Source organism: Carassius auratus, chromosome 25 (assembly GCF_003368295.1).
Source record: "Carassius auratus strain Wakin chromosome 25, ASM336829v1, whole genome shotgun sequence".
Taxonomy (NCBI): Eukaryota; Metazoa; Chordata; class Actinopteri; order Cypriniformes; family Cyprinidae; genus Carassius; species Carassius auratus.
Window position 1 is genome coordinate 5,509,421 of NC_039267.1, and position 17,919 is coordinate 5,527,339.

General features: G+C 36.6%; 1 protein-coding gene across 10 annotated transcripts in view; it reads right to left on the reverse strand.

Moving 5' to 3' along the window:
- Positions 1-17,919, reverse strand: part of LOC113043080 (A-kinase anchor protein 13-like) — a 31,358-nt gene that overhangs the window by 1,522 nt on the left and 11,917 nt on the right. For 4 of the 10 annotated variants that reach the window (XM_026202217.1, XM_026202218.1, XM_026202215.1 and 1 more), the window contains 20 exons: positions 17,170-17,237; positions 16,882-16,948; positions 16,639-16,789; positions 16,325-16,434; positions 15,448-15,594; positions 15,069-15,316; positions 14,831-14,956; positions 14,566-14,683; positions 14,222-14,473; positions 12,796-12,872; positions 10,536-10,717; positions 10,060-10,160; positions 9,309-9,491; positions 7,821-7,967; positions 7,631-7,701; positions 6,823-6,867; positions 5,887-5,937; positions 5,069-5,542; positions 1,934-2,246; positions 1-532 (listed from right to left, as the gene is read on the reverse strand). The exon at positions 1-532 is cut by the window's left edge and continues 1,522 nt beyond it. In XM_026202217.1, the coding sequence (XP_026058002.1) occupies positions 474-532; positions 1,934-2,246; positions 5,069-5,542; positions 5,887-5,937; positions 6,823-6,867; positions 7,631-7,701; positions 7,821-7,967; positions 9,309-9,491; positions 10,060-10,160; positions 10,536-10,717; positions 12,796-12,872; positions 14,222-14,473; positions 14,566-14,683; positions 14,831-14,956; positions 15,069-15,316; positions 15,448-15,594; positions 16,325-16,434; positions 16,639-16,789; positions 16,882-16,948; positions 17,170-17,237 (2,990 nt within the window). In that variant the 3' untranslated portion in view covers positions 1-473. The remainder of the gene's footprint in view (positions 533-1,933; positions 2,247-5,068; positions 5,543-5,886; positions 5,938-6,822; positions 6,868-7,630; positions 7,702-7,820; positions 7,968-9,308; positions 9,492-10,059; positions 10,161-10,535; positions 10,718-12,795; positions 12,873-14,221; positions 14,474-14,565; positions 14,684-14,830; positions 14,957-15,068; positions 15,317-15,447; positions 15,595-16,324; positions 16,435-16,638; positions 16,790-16,881; positions 16,949-17,169; positions 17,238-17,919) is intronic. The other 6 variants (XM_026202213.1, XM_026202209.1, XM_026202211.1 and 3 more) reach the window with 6 other exon arrangements.

Sequence of the window (17,919 nt, forward strand, 5' to 3'; positions counted from 1 at the left end):
TGTAACATGACGGGGTTGAAAGAAAAGGATGGAAACATATAGATACTTAGTCACTGCATTGCAAACTGCAATTTGACTCCACTCACTTCGATTATTAGTATCTTCATTAGTCAGATGTCCTTCAGAAACTGAATGTTGCTGTCTCTCAGCGTGATGCCACTTGCTGTTATATATCTTTTTGATTTTCACAGGAAGTCTGTGTGTGAGAAAGTGCCTGCGGTGGGTTTATCTGACCCAAACTTGTGCTCCAGGTCCCTGCTCGGGTTCATAGGTGTATGTGAGGGATGGAAGGCACTGCAGTATGCTGGCCGCTGAAAATCAGGAAACAATCCCTATAAACTTCCTGTCCAGGCCTGACGCCCATCGAGACCACAGGTATGTGCTTCTTACTCTGGTTTATAAGTCCATGACCAGAGACCAGCAGCCCTGCCTGGAGGGATTGTGGGATAGTGGAAGATGAAGAGGGGGCCGAATCAGCAGAAAAAGATCTCTCCGTCCGGGGTAGAGCCTGGAACCACAGTGCTCGGAGAATCTGTGAAGAGAGAAAAACTCATTTTACTTTTGAGCTATTCAAAGTAATCACACTAAGAACATGTAATGGCATTTACAACACATTGACCTTACATAATGAAGTGAAAAACAATATTTAGTGGTATAATAACAGTGTAGGGTGGGAATTTCTTTTATCTGTCAGAATTTGAGCGCACTGTAAAACATATGTATGGAAAAATGTATAGCCTGCCGGTTATTAGACAAATTATGGTTTAAGAATTATACTGCATGACTGATGAACATTTCTGAAATAAATTATTGTAGTAATTGAGAAATGCCATATCTGTACTGGATTATACAATAAAATATATGTACAATTATATCTATAAATAAAAAATATTGGATAGATAAACTAGAACAATGATCACAAAAAAAGGAAATCTACATAAATTACATAAAATAATCTCCATACAAACAATAACATAAATAAATAACCTTCATACATTTTTTATTTATTTATATAAAATAAAATAAGGATCATTTAAATAAAAAGAAATCTTCATGCAACAATATAAACATCTATAGAAATCTATACAATTAAATATCTATGTAAAAGAAAAGAAGATCAATCAATGCAAGCAATCAACCGTAATCTATAAAAATCTACATTAATCACATAAAATAATCTCCAAAAAAAAAATGAAATCTTTATAAAATTAAATAAATCATTAAAAAGGATGGATGGGTGGATGGATCAATCTAACTTCATAAAAATTTTTAAATTTGTGTAAAACTAAATAAATATGAAAATATGAAAGAAATCAAACAAATAATGACCATAAAAAATACATTTATGGAGAATCTTCATACAAAAGAAACAAAATAACTATATATATATATATATATAAAAAAAAACAATTGTAGAAAAAAATAAGGATAATAATAAAAAAAGAAATCTTCATACAAATATATCTAGAAATCTATAGAAATCTATAAAATGAAATAAACCTTAATACAAAAAAATGCATCTAAGTAAAATTAAAATTACAAAGAAAAAGTAAAATTAAAAGAAAACGAGACAATAAAAACAAATAAATAATTATACAAAAAATTCTATAAATAATAGTAATTAAAAAAACAAATAAAATACACAGAGAGAAATGCAACTATGACTGTTTTAGAGAAAATAAATAGGTGCCTGGGGAAAAAAAAACGAACAAACATTACGTTTTAGTGGTAATAACATGAAAAAACTGACTAGTACAAATCAAGTATTACAGAGCACTGAATAATCAGTTTCTTTAATATTTCTCATCACCCCTGTGGCATTAAATCACCATAAAAGCAGTTTTGGGACCAGGGAAAGTAACCATTTATTGAAATCAAGCCTTTAATAGAGTAACATGAATTTCACGTGATGTGATGATGATCTACACTCTACCTGCAGCCTGGCTCTGCTGCCCCTTTCCCTTCTTCTTCTTCTTGTCCTTCTTCTCCTTGGATTTGGCCAGCTGTAGCAGGCGGCTGGGGATCTGGCTCTGCGCCTCGCTGTTCTGGCCTTTCTGGCTTGAATTGGAGGAGAATGGATTGAGGTTCTTCCCTTTGCGTTTGGAGTCCATGCGGGACAGGAAGTCTCTGGCAGACGGAGACGAGGAGAGTTCCACCTCTGAGGGGTCGGGCTCCAATGAATCCGTGCTCTGGAACTTTGAAGAGTCCTCAGACATGCTGGAAGGGGTCCGATTCTTCCTTAACTCCTGCAGATGATGATGGAGAAATTAAAATAAATGTGCAAGCATTCTCTTACAATTGTTTCTGGGAACCTTAAAAATTGTTTAGACATGGCATCAAAAAGCAAACTGAAAAACACAACCCCATAGTTGTAACTGCGAGTGCTATTAAGTTTCAAATCATTTCAAGGTTTCAGGAAAAAGGAACTATATTAAGGATGAAGATCATATGTTAAAAACAAAATGGATATAATTATGCAAACTTAATGTGCAGGGCTTTTGTTTTCACATAATTACAGAACAGTTTTGGGGTGGAATGGAAAAGATTAGGGATTCTCTCAACTTATCAACATCACATAGTGCGAGAGTATTGTACCATCACAGAATAATGACATACATATGAATCTTCAACATATTTCCATTCACATTATATAGAAAACGCTGATGAAAGAAAGATTCAATCTTCACCCTCATTCCAAACCCTTGTGACTTTATTTCATGGAACATAAAAGGACAAATTATAAGATGGTGTGAGTCACTCTTTTCCATTTAATGAATGAGGACCGAAGCTTTGAAGCTTCGAAGTCTTCTGACTCAGGAATGATTCAGTTATGCATCAGATATCGCTTTCTTTCATGAACAGGCTAAAGTAACCTATAGGGGGGATTTTCAGTGAATAATGACTCAAATTTAAGTTTGTTCCTCGCAGAAAATCTATTCAGAAGACTTGGAATATACACTACCATTAAAAAGTTTGGAGGGTTTATATATATATATATATATATATATATATATATATATATATATATATATATATATATATATATAAATGCTGTTCTTCAGAACTTTCTGTTAAAGGGCACCTAATATGGAAAAAGCACTTTTACATGATCTTTGGACATAAATGTGTGTTGGCAGTGTGTGAACACAACAATCCTGAGACTCCTAGTCTCAACTAGGCCAGCCTTTTGATTCTCTAAACAGTATGACATCACAATGCTTAGGCCCCGCCCACAAGGGCTGACTGACAGTCCTGTATTGCCATAGTTTCCGCAGCTGTAACATCAACAGTGTCTCATAAGCAATCCCCTCACTGCTTTGTGAATGTCATGTCGTTATAGTCCTTAGCGTTTTAACCGCATTTGTGTGCGTACATTATCAAAGTGTTATAGTTAAGTGCAGGGGTAGGCAAGTTCGGTCCTAGAGAGCCGCAGTCCTGCACAGTTCAGCTCTAAGCCTGAAAACAAAAACATCACCTGCCTGTATCCAGTGCTTTAAGTGGGCCGGTACGCACTGGTACTCAGTACCGCCACTTCCAAATAAATCTCTTGAGCGTACCGCCACCTCTCTGTGCGCCCAGAACGTGCTTACAACTCAACGTGGCCGGAGAAAGTTTGTGAAACGCGCACACTCAGTTCGGCAATAATTCAAATACAGTGAACAACACTTAACATGCTCTCCTGGCTTCACACTCTGAGTACTAAAACATCACGGAGTCGCTGGCTGACACCCCACCAAGCCTGAATGATATACATGCAGGTCAGGAGTGACTGACAGTTCGCAGCACTGTGTACAAAAAATATGTTTAAGCTCATTAGCGTTAGCTTTACAGAAAGGTCTGATTTACGCACTGTTACAACAGTCATTATTTTATTTATTTTACAATGACATTTGAGTTCATGATTTTAATGTTGTTGTTTCTTGTGGCAGACTAAAGAGTAATGACAGACGGTTGATCTTTGAATACAAATTTAAGCCAATCTCATCTGGTCACCCTATTCTAAGGGTATTTTTTCAAAATCCTTTGCACATTTTATTTATGTTCAGTAGCTCTTTCTAGCTCAAGCAAATCCACAAACTAATAAAAGGATTTATTATGTTTTATAAGGTCGCCTGTTGACTGCTGTATATAAAACCCCTTCAATATAGTTGTTGTTACCTCAGGGGATGAGGGGAGTCCTCAAAAAAAAAAAAACGTATATATATATATATATATATATATATATATATATATATATATATATATATATATATATATATATATATATATACACACATATATATATATATATAAATAGCTATTAGCTATTTGGTTTCCCTTATGTATGGCTGAACACTTCAAGGTTGCCAGGTTTTCACAACAAAATCCGCTCACGGACTTGGCAACACTGGTCATGTAGCTTCTACTGACTATTTATTTCTGTAGGTATGCAAAGCGGAGATGTATAGGAGATTGCGGGAATATGCAGCTCATTTGCATTTAAAGTGCTACACACCTAAATATATATATTTTTTTCTTTTGTTTTAAGACATGATCCAAAAATATAATTTTCCAGATGTTATAATAAAAGATCTGTGTGGTATTTTGGGCTGAAACTTCACAGACTTGTAAAAAGGGGCATACTAGATGCCATTTAATCAAATAACCCTTTAAAAAAAAATCATGGTTTCCATAAATAAAATTAAGCTTGATTGATAATAAATTGATCGTTGAAATGATAATAATAAAAAATGTTTCATGAGAATCAAATCATGAATGATTTCTGAAGGATCATGTGATACTGAAAACTGGAAAGAGTTTTTAAATTGAGATAAAAATTCACAATATTACTATTTTTGTTCTAGGTTTGATCAAATGCATTCTTAGTGAGAATAATTTTACCGAATTTGACATACTTTGAACAGTAGTGTAGCACACGAGTCATATGGAGCTCCAGTCCTAATTTACTTTCATTATATCAAAAAAAGTGGCCAGGATGTTCTTTAAAAAATGAAGTCACTCAGGTTTGAAATAACATGAGGCTGAATGAAGAATATTTTTGGTGAACAATCTTGACCTTGAGCCTCACCTCCATTTGTCTGATCTGCTCTGCCTCTCTCTGAACTTGCTCTCGTTCTCTCTCTAGTCTCTTCTGGCTGTCTCTGAGTCGCGCCAGGTCTCTCTGATACTCTTCTTTTTTACTCTGCAGGTCTTGCTTGTCCTCTTCTAGCTCCTTCCATCTTCTCTGTGTTTCGTCCTCTTGGGTCTGCAGCTGCGATTCCCTCTGGGCCAGTTCCCGTTCCCGCACTTCCCACTCTTTTTCCCTGCGCCTCCTCTCCTCGGCGTGGGCGGCCTGCTGCTTTTGAAGGCTGGCCACTTCTTGCCGCTGCTTCTCAAGGCTCCGCTGTTTCTCCTGCTCAATAAGTGAGCTGGGCCGTGATGAAGAGGAGGAAGAGATGGAGTTAAGGGATGAGACGGATGGGTGGCGTGAAGAGGGAAGGGGGCGTTCGCTGAGGGCATGCCGTTGGTCCTCGATGAATGTGTCTTGCTGGATGACAACAGCCTGTGTTGAAGGTGAGCAAAGAAAGTGGTTTTAATTGATGATGCAAACAGGAAAAAAGTAAAGCTGCTAAACTGCAAATGTGCAAAACCAAAATTCAGGTGAAACAGGCCCATCTGGTGGCCACAGAGCACCTGTCCCGGGAAAGGCCAACAATCACCCACTTAATAGTAGTACAAATCTATCAGAGTGTATCTGAATACATCATAATGCACTCTGCTTGATTACAAGCCTGCAAAATAAATCCCTGCATTTGGAAATTTCTTTTTCTTCTGTCGTGCTGCAGATGGAAGCTGCTGGTCTGAACACCAGTGAGCGATGAATAAGGCAAAAAGAGAATGACTCACCTGTAATGTGTTCAGCAGGTCATGGAGCTGAGCGACGCTCTGAAGAACCTGCTGTGGGAGGATCAGAGGATTCAGAAAATGAAATCGCTACATCTCTACAAGCTGAGATGCAGATCACTAGTCTACATTTTGTCACTTTATATTTGAAACTTTTGTAAATAATTTAATCTATACATAATTATATATATAATTATACATTTTTATACAAGTATATAAGTACATTTGTACTTTTATATTGCTAATCTTAAACATTTATATAATTCTAGAGCAGTTGTTCTCTTTGTTTTTATTAATATAATATACATAATAAAACTATATTTAAATTGATTATATTTTCATATGTACACATTTTAAATAAATGCGTATGTGTATGTAATACACACACTATATATATTAATACTGTATATATTTTATACTGTATATACTGTATATACTGTATATATATATATATATATATATATATATATATATATATATATATATATATACACACACAAACATTTTTGATTCATAATAATTATATATACTATTTTTATTATATATTATTCATTACATATATCATTTTATATTTTTATATCATAAAATATATGTTTACAGGTTATTATACTGTATAGTTTATTATATTATATAATTTGTATTATATATATATACATAATAAAAAAAAATCTCTCTCTTTCTCTCTCCATATATTATATCTATCAATCTTCTGGCAAGAAATAGTATTTATTATTATTACTGATTTAGGTAGGATCAGAAAATAATGCAACCCTAACACAAACTCATGTTGCATGCATTAATCAGAAAACCACAAGCTTGGGAAAGAATCTTGTCAAAGTATATATACGGCTAGGTTGTCTGGTCATGGTACTGAAACCAATTCACCTTTGGCCTGATCTTCAAAGCTGTCCTGAACTGTTTCTGAACAGAAAATCTTACCTCGTTGTTCCTCTTGAGGAGTAGCAGGGGATTGGCGTTGCTGGCCTGTGGGAGAGAGAGGCAGTCAAATGCTCAGTGCACTGGGTAAGAGGCTACTGTACACAAATCAATAATTAGCAATCCATGTGCGATCCTTAGACAGGGAACTGCAGGACCTGCCGGAAGTAAGCAGCTGTGATGACAGGTCGCATTGCTCTGAGGACAGTTTTAATGTGTCCTCATTATCAAGTTACTATACAGTCATGTTCTGCGATGAGCGTGTGTGAAAACCTATAGTTCACTTCAGGTAACGAGTGCTACAGCGGACATACACTCTGATGCTCAGCACTTAATGCTTTGAGCATATGGTGATGCACAGTTGAGTAATGAATCAGATGGTAATGGGAACACATCTTAGAACAGCACTTGAAATAAGAGTGAACAAAGCTTTTTTATAATTCTCTACTTATAAAAATGCATATGTAACTCATTATGTTAAGATTCATTATTTAGTTTTATTTATTTAATTATATGCATTATATTAAACATAGAAGAGTTCAATAATTTAAAAAAAATATATATTTTCTTTAATCTGAAGTTATGTCATCTGCACTCATTTTAATTAGCTTATTTGTTTTGTGGTCTAGAAATAACCTTAAATATTTCCTAATCATTTAACATCACAACACTTCTTATTTTTCAGAATGTACAGATTTAAATTGTACTTTTGCACTAATTTCAACTAACTTTATCTATATATGATGACATGCTACATGATCTTTCTGATAAACACAATTTCTGAAAGCTGCCTGTCTTGACCGGGTTGTACCTTCTTTAGAACGCTGTCTGACTCAGTCCTGCGGAGCTCTGCCGAGTCTTCCGTCTCCTCTCTGTCTCCATCTGCAGGAGATCAAACACAATCAGACTCACCTGGATCAAACACCCACGCACGCGAGTCGCATCACAAAATGCTCTCACGCACACTCACACATTCACACACACGTGGAAAACGCGCCCACCTTTACTCTTTGAGATGTTCATCTGGTGACTATCAAAGCCTCCGAAGGTTTCCGCCCGTCGTGGCAAAGTCACGGGCCCCGCCGCACATACGCCATCCTGCACCGCTGCTCCTAGACTGTCATTTACCAGAACCTGCAATGTCTCAACTACACACAAACACACACAAATTCAACATGGAATAAAGTCGTTACTGCAGATAAACACTAAATAGTCGATTTATAATTAGTTAGATTCTCCCAAAATGGAACAATCAAAAAATAAATAAAAAACAAACACACCAACAGCTCACAAAAGGTTAAGAGGAGACAGTAATCAATACTCTTTCCCATTCTTGACCTGCAGCATTAAAGCAATCCATTATCTGTTCCTGCCCTGTGGATTCAGATCAGCTTTACGTATCGATTCTGCCCATGTCCACGTTCCTCTAATGAATACTCCTACTTGCTGTATGAACTGTGACAGGCACTATCTATCACTCCCACATTCAAAGCATAAGCATCTTCTCAGCACTTTCAAGTGTTTTTTTTTTTTTTCTCTAAGTACACTCTAAAATGCTGTTCGGGAATATCACTTACTTCATTTTAATTGTTGTTTTGTCACTTCCAACGGTTTTGGAGGAGTTTTAAAGAAATAGTTTGTAGTTTTTGTTAAAGCACATTAGGGCTGCGCGATTAATCCATATTAAGTTGAGATGATTATGATGAAACGACAAATATGCCTCACATAAGAAACCCAGGAAATGCCTATAGCGGTTGCCGAATAAACAGGAGATTTAACTGCTTTCATTAATTCAACGTCACTAATAAACACACGACTAAGGCAAATTATGAAAAAATTAAATAAATATCAAATAAAAATAAAAATGTTCAGCGTCCACCTGTATTTTAATGTCAAAAATAATTTAAATGTCAACAAATAGCTACAAATCAAAAATCTTTTTTTTTTTCACCATTTATTGCATTTGTGTTATTTTCATACGAAAAAGTCTAAGCATAATGAAAATTCTTAGATTTTTACTTAAATTTTGACCAATTAGTATCATTACATTGCTTACTTGTATCATAACAGCAAAAATAAATTGAGGTTTAAATAATAAATAATTAATATTTGAAAACACTTATTGCGTTTTATTATTTTCATTTAAGTAGTAGCTGCTACAAGCACAGCCAGTGTTGAGGTCTTTCTGAGACTGTGTGACTCACATATTTAATGTGATTCTGGTTAAGCAAGGTTGTGTAACTGGCCAGGGACCATACGCACAAGCTGCACTATAATCTGATGCAACATGTAGCTAACACCCTCCACTTCATAGAGTCATTATAAAACTAAATTATGCTCTAAATCTCAGCCGTCTAAGATTGCAATGTTCATAAAAACATATTCTAAAATGTATCAAGTTTACTAGCTGACATATGTTTGTAAGACGCCTACGGTGTTTTTCCCGACTTTATATAATAAGCATTATATAACTGTACTGGTCATCTCACCTTCCTTCAGAGCCTCTTTCATGATTGGCTCTCCTTTGGTGATGTCATCGGGTGTGGCCCTGAAGAGCATTCGGTTGCGAAGGATGGTCTCGTCTGGTAAGCCACAGTCACACATGTCCCTGAACAACTTCACTTTCTCCTCCAGTAAAGTCAAGATCTGCTCATCCCTCTTATGCAGCTGATCTGTAAAGACAGATGTTTATTTCATGATGAGAAGCGTAAGATTCACTGCATTTTAGCATCTTCTACATCTAATTTTCATGAGTTTTCAGTCATTTCTAGTCACTAGAGTGTTTAAAAATCATTTTAAACAGACTGTACTAATATGTACTTGTATACTAGTATAAATATTTTATATATATATATATATATATATATATATATATATATATATATATATATATATATATATATATATATATATATAATTATCTATAGATTAAATTATTTATAAAAGTTTCAAATATAAAGTGACAAAATGTAGACTAGTGATACTCTGTTGTCATCCTTTCCAATCAAAATGCTTGCTACGGATGCGAAAATGCAGAAAATCGAACATGGACTGAATTTGTTCTATGACGGCAGTGTGTAACCGTGATTGACACTACATGAGGTTGTATTTTTTCTTAACGTGTGAAAATTTCAGACAAGAATTTCACACTCATTGTGCAAAGACCTTTACTTTTTCCTCTAAACCCAAACAAACCATATCTACACAAACACACAAAAATGAAAAAATGGAATCCAGTACCTCTCAACTCCTTGACTTTGATTTCTTGAAGTCTTCTGTCCTCTTCGTTTTCACTAGGCACACCTTCATCATCATCACCCTCCCTGGAGGAAATCGAGAGTCTGTAAAGAAAGACTACTAGCTCACAAATTGTGATGTTTAAAGTACCTATTGTCAATTATGTTAAGCTTAATTATTATTAATTATTATTTGTACTATTTTATCAAGATAAATAAAAAATTAAAACACAGAAAAAGAAATGTAGATAGATTTAAAAATTAGCTAAAGATTACAATTTACAGTGTTATTTTTTTGTTTTTAAGAATTACATTTAAGTGAGCATAAAATGATGGAAAAGCTAATCTAAATCTAAAAAAAAAAAAAAATGTAATGTATAATTAAATGTTCAATATTGGCCTAAAATTTTTTTTTATTTATCGATATATTGTGCATACATTCTTCCTGTATATAAAATGAGAAACCGATTCGAGTCTCACATTGACTGCATGGCCTCCTGAATGAGCTGCATCCATGTGTTCCTCTCCTCCTTGGAGCTGGTGTATACTTCTACCATCTCAGGCTTCTCAATGCCTGCCGTTATCAGGAACAATCCTTTCTCCTCATTGGCTACTTCCCTCACAATGAGTTTCTGCAGGGAGATGACAGTGGAGCGCTGGTCCTGAGAGTGGAGAACAAGAAGATGAGATGGGACTAGAAAATAAATGGGCCAAGGTTACACAATTAGAAAGCTCCAAATAACTTAAAGGAGTCATATGATGCGATTTCAATTTTGCCTTTCTCTTTGGATTGTTACAAGCTCTTGGTGCATAAAGATGTTCTGAAGCTGACCTCGCTCACTCAGCCCACCGTGTGTGACCTACTGTTTTGTTGTGAATGCGAAACTACTTTGTTTGGCCTTCCAAAAGAGGACACAACTAGAAATCAGTGGATAAGTTGTATTTACAACACTGTTACAGAACAGTCTGGCCCAAATATTCAGATGTGTGCAATGCATTTTATGGAGGACTGTTTCCTGATCCTGGGAGAGCAGACTACAATGTCAGCTGTTCTGACTCTCAGGGCCCTATTTTAACGATCTGAAACGCAAGTGTCAAAGCGCGAAGCGCAATTAAGTTTGTGGGCGGGTCTCGGCGCTGTTGCTATTTTCCCGGCGGGATAAATGGCTCTTGCGCCCAGCGCAAATCTAAAATGGGTTGGTCTGAAGTAGCTTCATTATTCATAGGTGTGTTTTGGGCGTAACGTGAAATAAACCAATCAGAGCGTCATCCAACATTCCCTTTAAAAGCAGGTGCGCAAGTTCCATTATGGATTGCTATTATTATGGCGTATTTACCAGGCGCACGCCAGGAGCGGTTCACAGCCGAGGAGACTGATGTTCTTGTAAGAGCAGTGAAAGACAGAGAAGTTGTGTTGTATGGGGATGGGAGAAACCCACCCAAAATAGCGTTGGTTAAACAGGCGTGGGAGGAAATAGCCACAATTGTTTCATCTATTTTTTTTCCTGGTTCTTGACGGACAAACCAATTTGTCAGATGTCCTTATATACATATATGTCTTGCCACTATTGGGCAAACAGGTCTGATCCTTAATTACTACAAGTAGCCTGAATAATTTGTAAGCTAGATTTATGCCTATTTTTTCACATCTTCGTGGCACACCACAATGATTTCCGTCATCTCATGTGTTAATATTTTTTTAGTTATTTTTGCAAATCATAAATTGTTACACTGTTGCATCTGTGTAGATTACATGAGCAAAGTGTATGCGCGTTGTGCACGCTATACATTATGGTCAAGCATGCGCCCTTAAAATAGCATAATGAACAACACGCAACACGCCACTGACTTTAGACTAGGTTTTTTTCTGGTCAGTGGCGCAATTGTTTAATGGAACAGCAAAATAGCACCAGGGATTGCATTGTTTGCGCCGGAACACGCCTCCTTTTTTGCGCTGAACCGCCCAGGGAGCGCAAGTTCATTCACTAGTTTAGCGACGTGCTTCTGTGGAGGGAAAAGCGCGCTTTGCGCAGGTGCAAAATAGGAATGACACATGCGTCGGTGTACAAAGTGAATTGCGCTGGGTGCAAGATAGGGCCCTCAGACTGTAAGTACGTTTACATATTGAAAGGATTTGCCACTGATGATTCAAGCGCAAGTTTTGAGCAGTGTAGAGTAGCGCTTGTTGATTATCATTTCTCCAATCACAAATGTAGACATGGTTTTAGGTTTACGTGTCACGATGGAACACAATGCGTAAAAAGATGCATAAAAAGGTGATGGCAGGAGATGGCATCCTTAATATGGTGCGGGGCGTAACATTTCTGTCACACACTTGAGGCATTCAGCCAATCACAATGCACTGGATGGCTGGCCAATCAGAGCAGACCTTGCTTTTCAGACCAGACCAATGAGCCTTGTAAAAATCGATGTGTTTCAGAAAGGCAGGGCATAGAGGCGAGTCAATGTACAGTATGTGGGAAATAATGTCTTTTTTAAACCTTAAACGGCATGAACAAATTGCATTACATCAAATACACAAAATGTTCTTTTTAGCAACATCACATGACCCCTTTAAAATGACAATGTTCCTATGAAAACCAGTGCTGATAAAGCTCCAGAGACATTACACAATACTGGATTCCAGCATCCAAACAAGAAAAGGTAATGTAAACAGTATTGATGAACACTGTTTAGGGAGTCACAGGCAGAGGTTTAATGATAAACATAATAAACATACCAAGGATGCGAAAATATATTTCTGGTCTTTCTCCTGAAGGAACACAATCACGTCCCTCAGCAGCAAAGCCTGGACATCTGGAGAAGAACACATCAAATAGATTTAAAAACAGGCCCTGTTTGTGTTAGTGTGGGTGTAAGTTGCTATGGTGATAGACATGACTTAGTTTTGTCAGTGAAATGTCAAGGCTGTTTATCGATGCACTGTATTTTGAAATGTGAAACTAGCTTATTACATTTTCTGAATTAAATGTGAGAGGCAAAAGTCACACCACAATTTCAAAATGTGGATGGCTTCCATGGAGCTGTTCTACAGATTCTATTTTCTTCGGCTGGTTGATTGTGCTCTGTTGGTGTTAAAGTGTTGTGGGTGGTTGCTAGGGTGTTGTTATGTGGTTAAGGTGCTCTAAATGATTTTAGCATGTTGCTGTTATGTGGTTGCTAATGTGTGGTCAGTGAGTACTAGGACTTTGCTATGTGGTTGCTAAGGTGTTCTGAGTAGTTTTGCTACTCGGGACGTTGCTGTTGATATGTGGGTTTCAAGGTGTTGTGAGTGGTTGCTTCTTGTTATCGTGTCCAGGGTGTTATAGTTGCTATACGGTTGTTAAGGGGTTCAGAGTGTCTTCAGAGGTGGTTGCTATGCGGTTGGGAATGTGTTCTGAGGGTCTTTTACAGTTATTTCATGTTATTTGGATGGATGCTAGGGTGTTGCTATGCAGTTGCTATAAGGTTAAGGTATTCTGAGAGTCTTTTTCACATGTTGTTGTTAAGTGGTTGCCAGGGTATTGCTATGTGGTTGCTATTGTATTCTGAGTGTCTTTTACATGTATTTGTTTTTATGTGGTTGCCGGGGTGATTTTATGCAGTTGCTATAAGGCTGTTAATATGTTCTGAGTGTCTTTTACATTAAATTGTTGTTATGTGGTTGCCTGAGTGTTAATGTGACATTGCTATAAAGTTGTTAAGTCATAGTGAGTGTCTTTTACATGTGATTGTTGTCATGTGGTTGCCAGGGTGTTGCTATGTGGTTGCTATAAGTTTATTGAGTTCTGAGTGTCTTTTACATTTAATTGTTGATTGTGTTATTGTCTGAGTGTTGCTATGTGGTTGCTATAAGGCTGTTAAAGTGTTCTGAGTGTCTTTTACACATCATTGTTTATTGCAGTTGCCAGGGTGTTGCTATAAGGTGTCCTGTTAAAGTGTTTTTCACACTGTTACTTTGTTTGCTAGGGTGTTGCATGTGGTTGACAGGCTGGTTCTTTGCAGTTGCTAAGGTTTTCTGAGTGGGTTTCTGCTGTTGCTGTAATGCAGTTGCTAGGGTGTTGTGGTGGTTTTTCTATGCGGTTGCTAGGGGTTCTGAGAAATGTTTTATCTTTTTATCTGTTGATATATTCATTCACCAATGAACTGGTTGCATTGGTTCTCACCCTTGAGTCTGCCCGCAGAATTCTTGAGCTGCAGTTGCCCATCGTGAATTAACTTCTGCCCACGTAACAGATCCTCCCTGGCAAACATCTGCCCGCTTTTCATCCTCATAATAGACTTGCTGTCTGTCCTGCTGTACACTTCCTTTAGCTTCTTTTTCTTCTCATGCTCATTCACTTTATTGTCCACGGCAGCAATCACTTCCTTCACCAACTTCAGACTCTGGGTTACATCTGCATGGTCTTCTTCATTTTCTGTCATGAAATACTTCAGAATATTACCTGGAGCACTACAGATGAGGTCAACGGTATTAAAATAGCCTGACTAGTATAGTAACTAATCGTACCATTCGTGTGCTGCAGTATTCTCTGTAGTAAGACAGGATACTTTGTTATTCGTTGTGTGACTAACAATATACACTCAGGAATGCTTAGCCGTCGGACAACTGGGCTGCTCATCTTTTTCTGGAAAACAGAAACAGATGTGAAACACAGTTCCATTTTCAGGCTTGAGCAGGAAACAAAAAGAGGATAAGAATTAAAGTTCCAGGTTAATTTTATAAACTAACATACTATGAGAAATTTGTGAAAGCAAAATAATGAGATGGCTACCTTAATGAAGGCTTGAAAACGTTTGTCTTTGGTGTGAAGCTCCTTGTAGAAGTTCACAGCTTCATTGTGTCTGCTGCAGAACTTCCCATAGACCTTCTTCATTCTTTCGGCACTGGAACCTGAGAACTAGGGAGAAATAAATGGTGGAAAAAATGATACGTTACTTATACAAAATGTTCCATAGATTTAGAGGCACACTTCTCAATGTTCAATCACAAGTTTGACAACTACAACTTACCTGAGAGACCAGCACATCACCAATCCTTCGGATAACAAAGCCACCCTCTTCATGGCTGCCTGACTCTTTCTTCCTTTCGAGAAGCTGTGAGAAGAACTGTGTGTGCAAGTCCAGAACGTCATCTAACATGGGGAACATCTTCTCTACAGTCTGGGCCTCCAGTTGAACCTCTCTAAGTAGCCCTTTACTGTAAACATCAGCCATGATCTTCAAGGTCCTCACATGGTGCATTTCTGTCTGGATGAGTTCTAATAATGAGAGGAGGCAGGAACTTTATCATATGACCTTACAAGTGTGTCAGTGAACTCATTCAACAGTTTCAATACTTCTTCTCACAAAGTTTGAAAGTGAAAGAAGAAGCTTCTTGGGAGGGTCTTACCATAGATGACATCTTGCCTCTTGATCACATCCTTTTTAAGTGGTTTCAGGAATTTCTTGTCCACCGTAAAACTCCATGAATCTGCTTCCAGATCTTTGACATCAGCTTCAAACTCTCCCATCAACTGACTGTCCATCATCTCTGTACCTGCCATACAGAACGATTAGAACGATGCTGTTGTCTAGACTATATACATTTGTTTCGGTTTATATAAAGTGAATGTCATTCATTCATAAAGATCAGCATACATACCAATGTTAAGGGCTTTAATGTTTTTGAAAGATGATGATTATGCTTACCAAGGCTGTATTTATTTAATAAATAAATTAAAAACAATAACAATGTGTACTGTAATTGAAAATAGCTGTTTTTTTTATATAAATTTTATTGAAACTGTAATTTGTGATGTAATGGTAAATGCTGAAAACAGGTGCTTAATATTTTTAGGAAATCGTAGTATTCGTATATCGTAGAACACCATTTATTTGACATCTAAATCTTTCTAAAATGTTAAACATTTATTCAGTCTCACCTTGGTCTAATTTAATCCTTGCAGGGAAAAATCCATTAATAAATAAATCCAAAAAAAAAAAAATTATATAAGATTTTTTTTTTTTGGATTACTTATTAATGGATTTTTCATATTATTTATATAGATAGATAGATAGATAGATAGATAGATAGATAGATAGATAGATAGATAGATAGATAGATAGATAGATAGATAGATAGATTTGCAATTGTAAATGATTTAATTATTACAAATAACCACTAAGTATGTAAATAAATAATAAAAAAAAAATCCATAACTTGATTGGACTCAAGACAAGTGTATATTTTATTGGTAATGATTCAAGTATGAAATGAAGAGACTTACCCTCATCAGTAAGAGATTCTGTGGACTCACTGACTTTACAGGTCTTGTGAAGAGAGTCGGTCGATTGGGACAGAAACTTCAGATTCTTTAAAGGAGTGTCTTCCATTGGTCTGAATGTGCAAAGAGCAGAAGATATATTGTATACTCCATGTTTTAATGCCCTACTGATTTATAATATAGTGAGCTCAAAATCTAAATATCAAGGCCACAATGAAGAAAAACAATGAAGAAATCTGCAAAACTGTGATTTTTAAAGCTATTACAATTTTAGATCTAAAAACATCTGTATGTTATCAGCTAGCAATGGCACTGACCCTGCAATGTTATTAATGGACATGCTCTTGGACAGTGGGTTACTGTTGAAAGACATGACACTGCTGGGGCTTTTCCGAGGAGGGGCGAGAGGGGCGGGTTGATCATCAGGAATGGAGATCGCAGACCACGGACGATCCCGTGCAGGCAGGGCTAAACATATTAACAAGGTAACATGGTCATATTTTAAATGAAGCAGAAATGCATAAAACATGGAAAAATGCACAATTATATAAGGACTTTACTTTTACTTCTAAGCGTGACACCAGGCGTTGAAGCAGAATCTGGAACGGTCTGCTGCTGTTTTTGCTGCTGAAAGAAATATTTAGTCTTTAATCTGCATAGATCCATATTACTTTTAATGTAAATAATGACAGAATCTTACATTTGTGGTAAACTTCCCCACTACTCGTGTTATTTCTACAGTTTAGGTCATTCAACTGACAATAATTAGCGAAGAAACATATCAAACATGCAAAAGTTGCACCGTTTAAGACTTATGTAATATGAGAACCAAGATAGGAATGGAATACCTTCATTTTGACCTTGGCACAAACAGGAAGACTCTCTCTGCAGCCTTTGTGTACCTGTGCATTGCAACCTGAAAACAAACACACACACAAACCGTACAGTCAGTACTGACTGAAAGACATTGATCCATCAATTTAGTGTTATATTCCACTTGATCATATCCAAAAGCAGACAGAATAAGCCTGAAACTAGAAAAGTCGGCAGCCAACAGAACAGGCATCTGGAAGAAACACTGTACCAAACACTGTGCCATTTCCTGCTTCTGCTTGTGTAGGAGAGAGTGAGATTAGCCTTTTCCTGCGTAACTCCACCTCTGCTGATGTTTACCACAAATTTAACCACAAACACTTCAGTTGAGTCATTACTAGTCTTCATTGTTTAAAGATTTCAAGTATATGCGCTAAATCGGTGTTTACACTCATTCTTTCAATGAAAACAAGCTAATGCAAATTGTGCATTTCAGAAATTAAATATATAAAAAAAGAAGAGTTGATTGAAATTAAAATGCAAACACATTATATAAACATATGACACAAGTGATTGGTTACGCCAAATGTACAACCAGTTTGATATTACGCATATAATGCAATATGCAAAAATCCTAACATTACTGCTAATCCTCAGTCCAAACATACCTGCACAGATGGTGCTTTGGCTTTTCTCTGGCAGTTTACTTTGCACCTCATGACCACAAAACTGCATTACAGTTAGACACACCCAAAAGAGATTTGCAAGCTTTTAAAAACAAAACC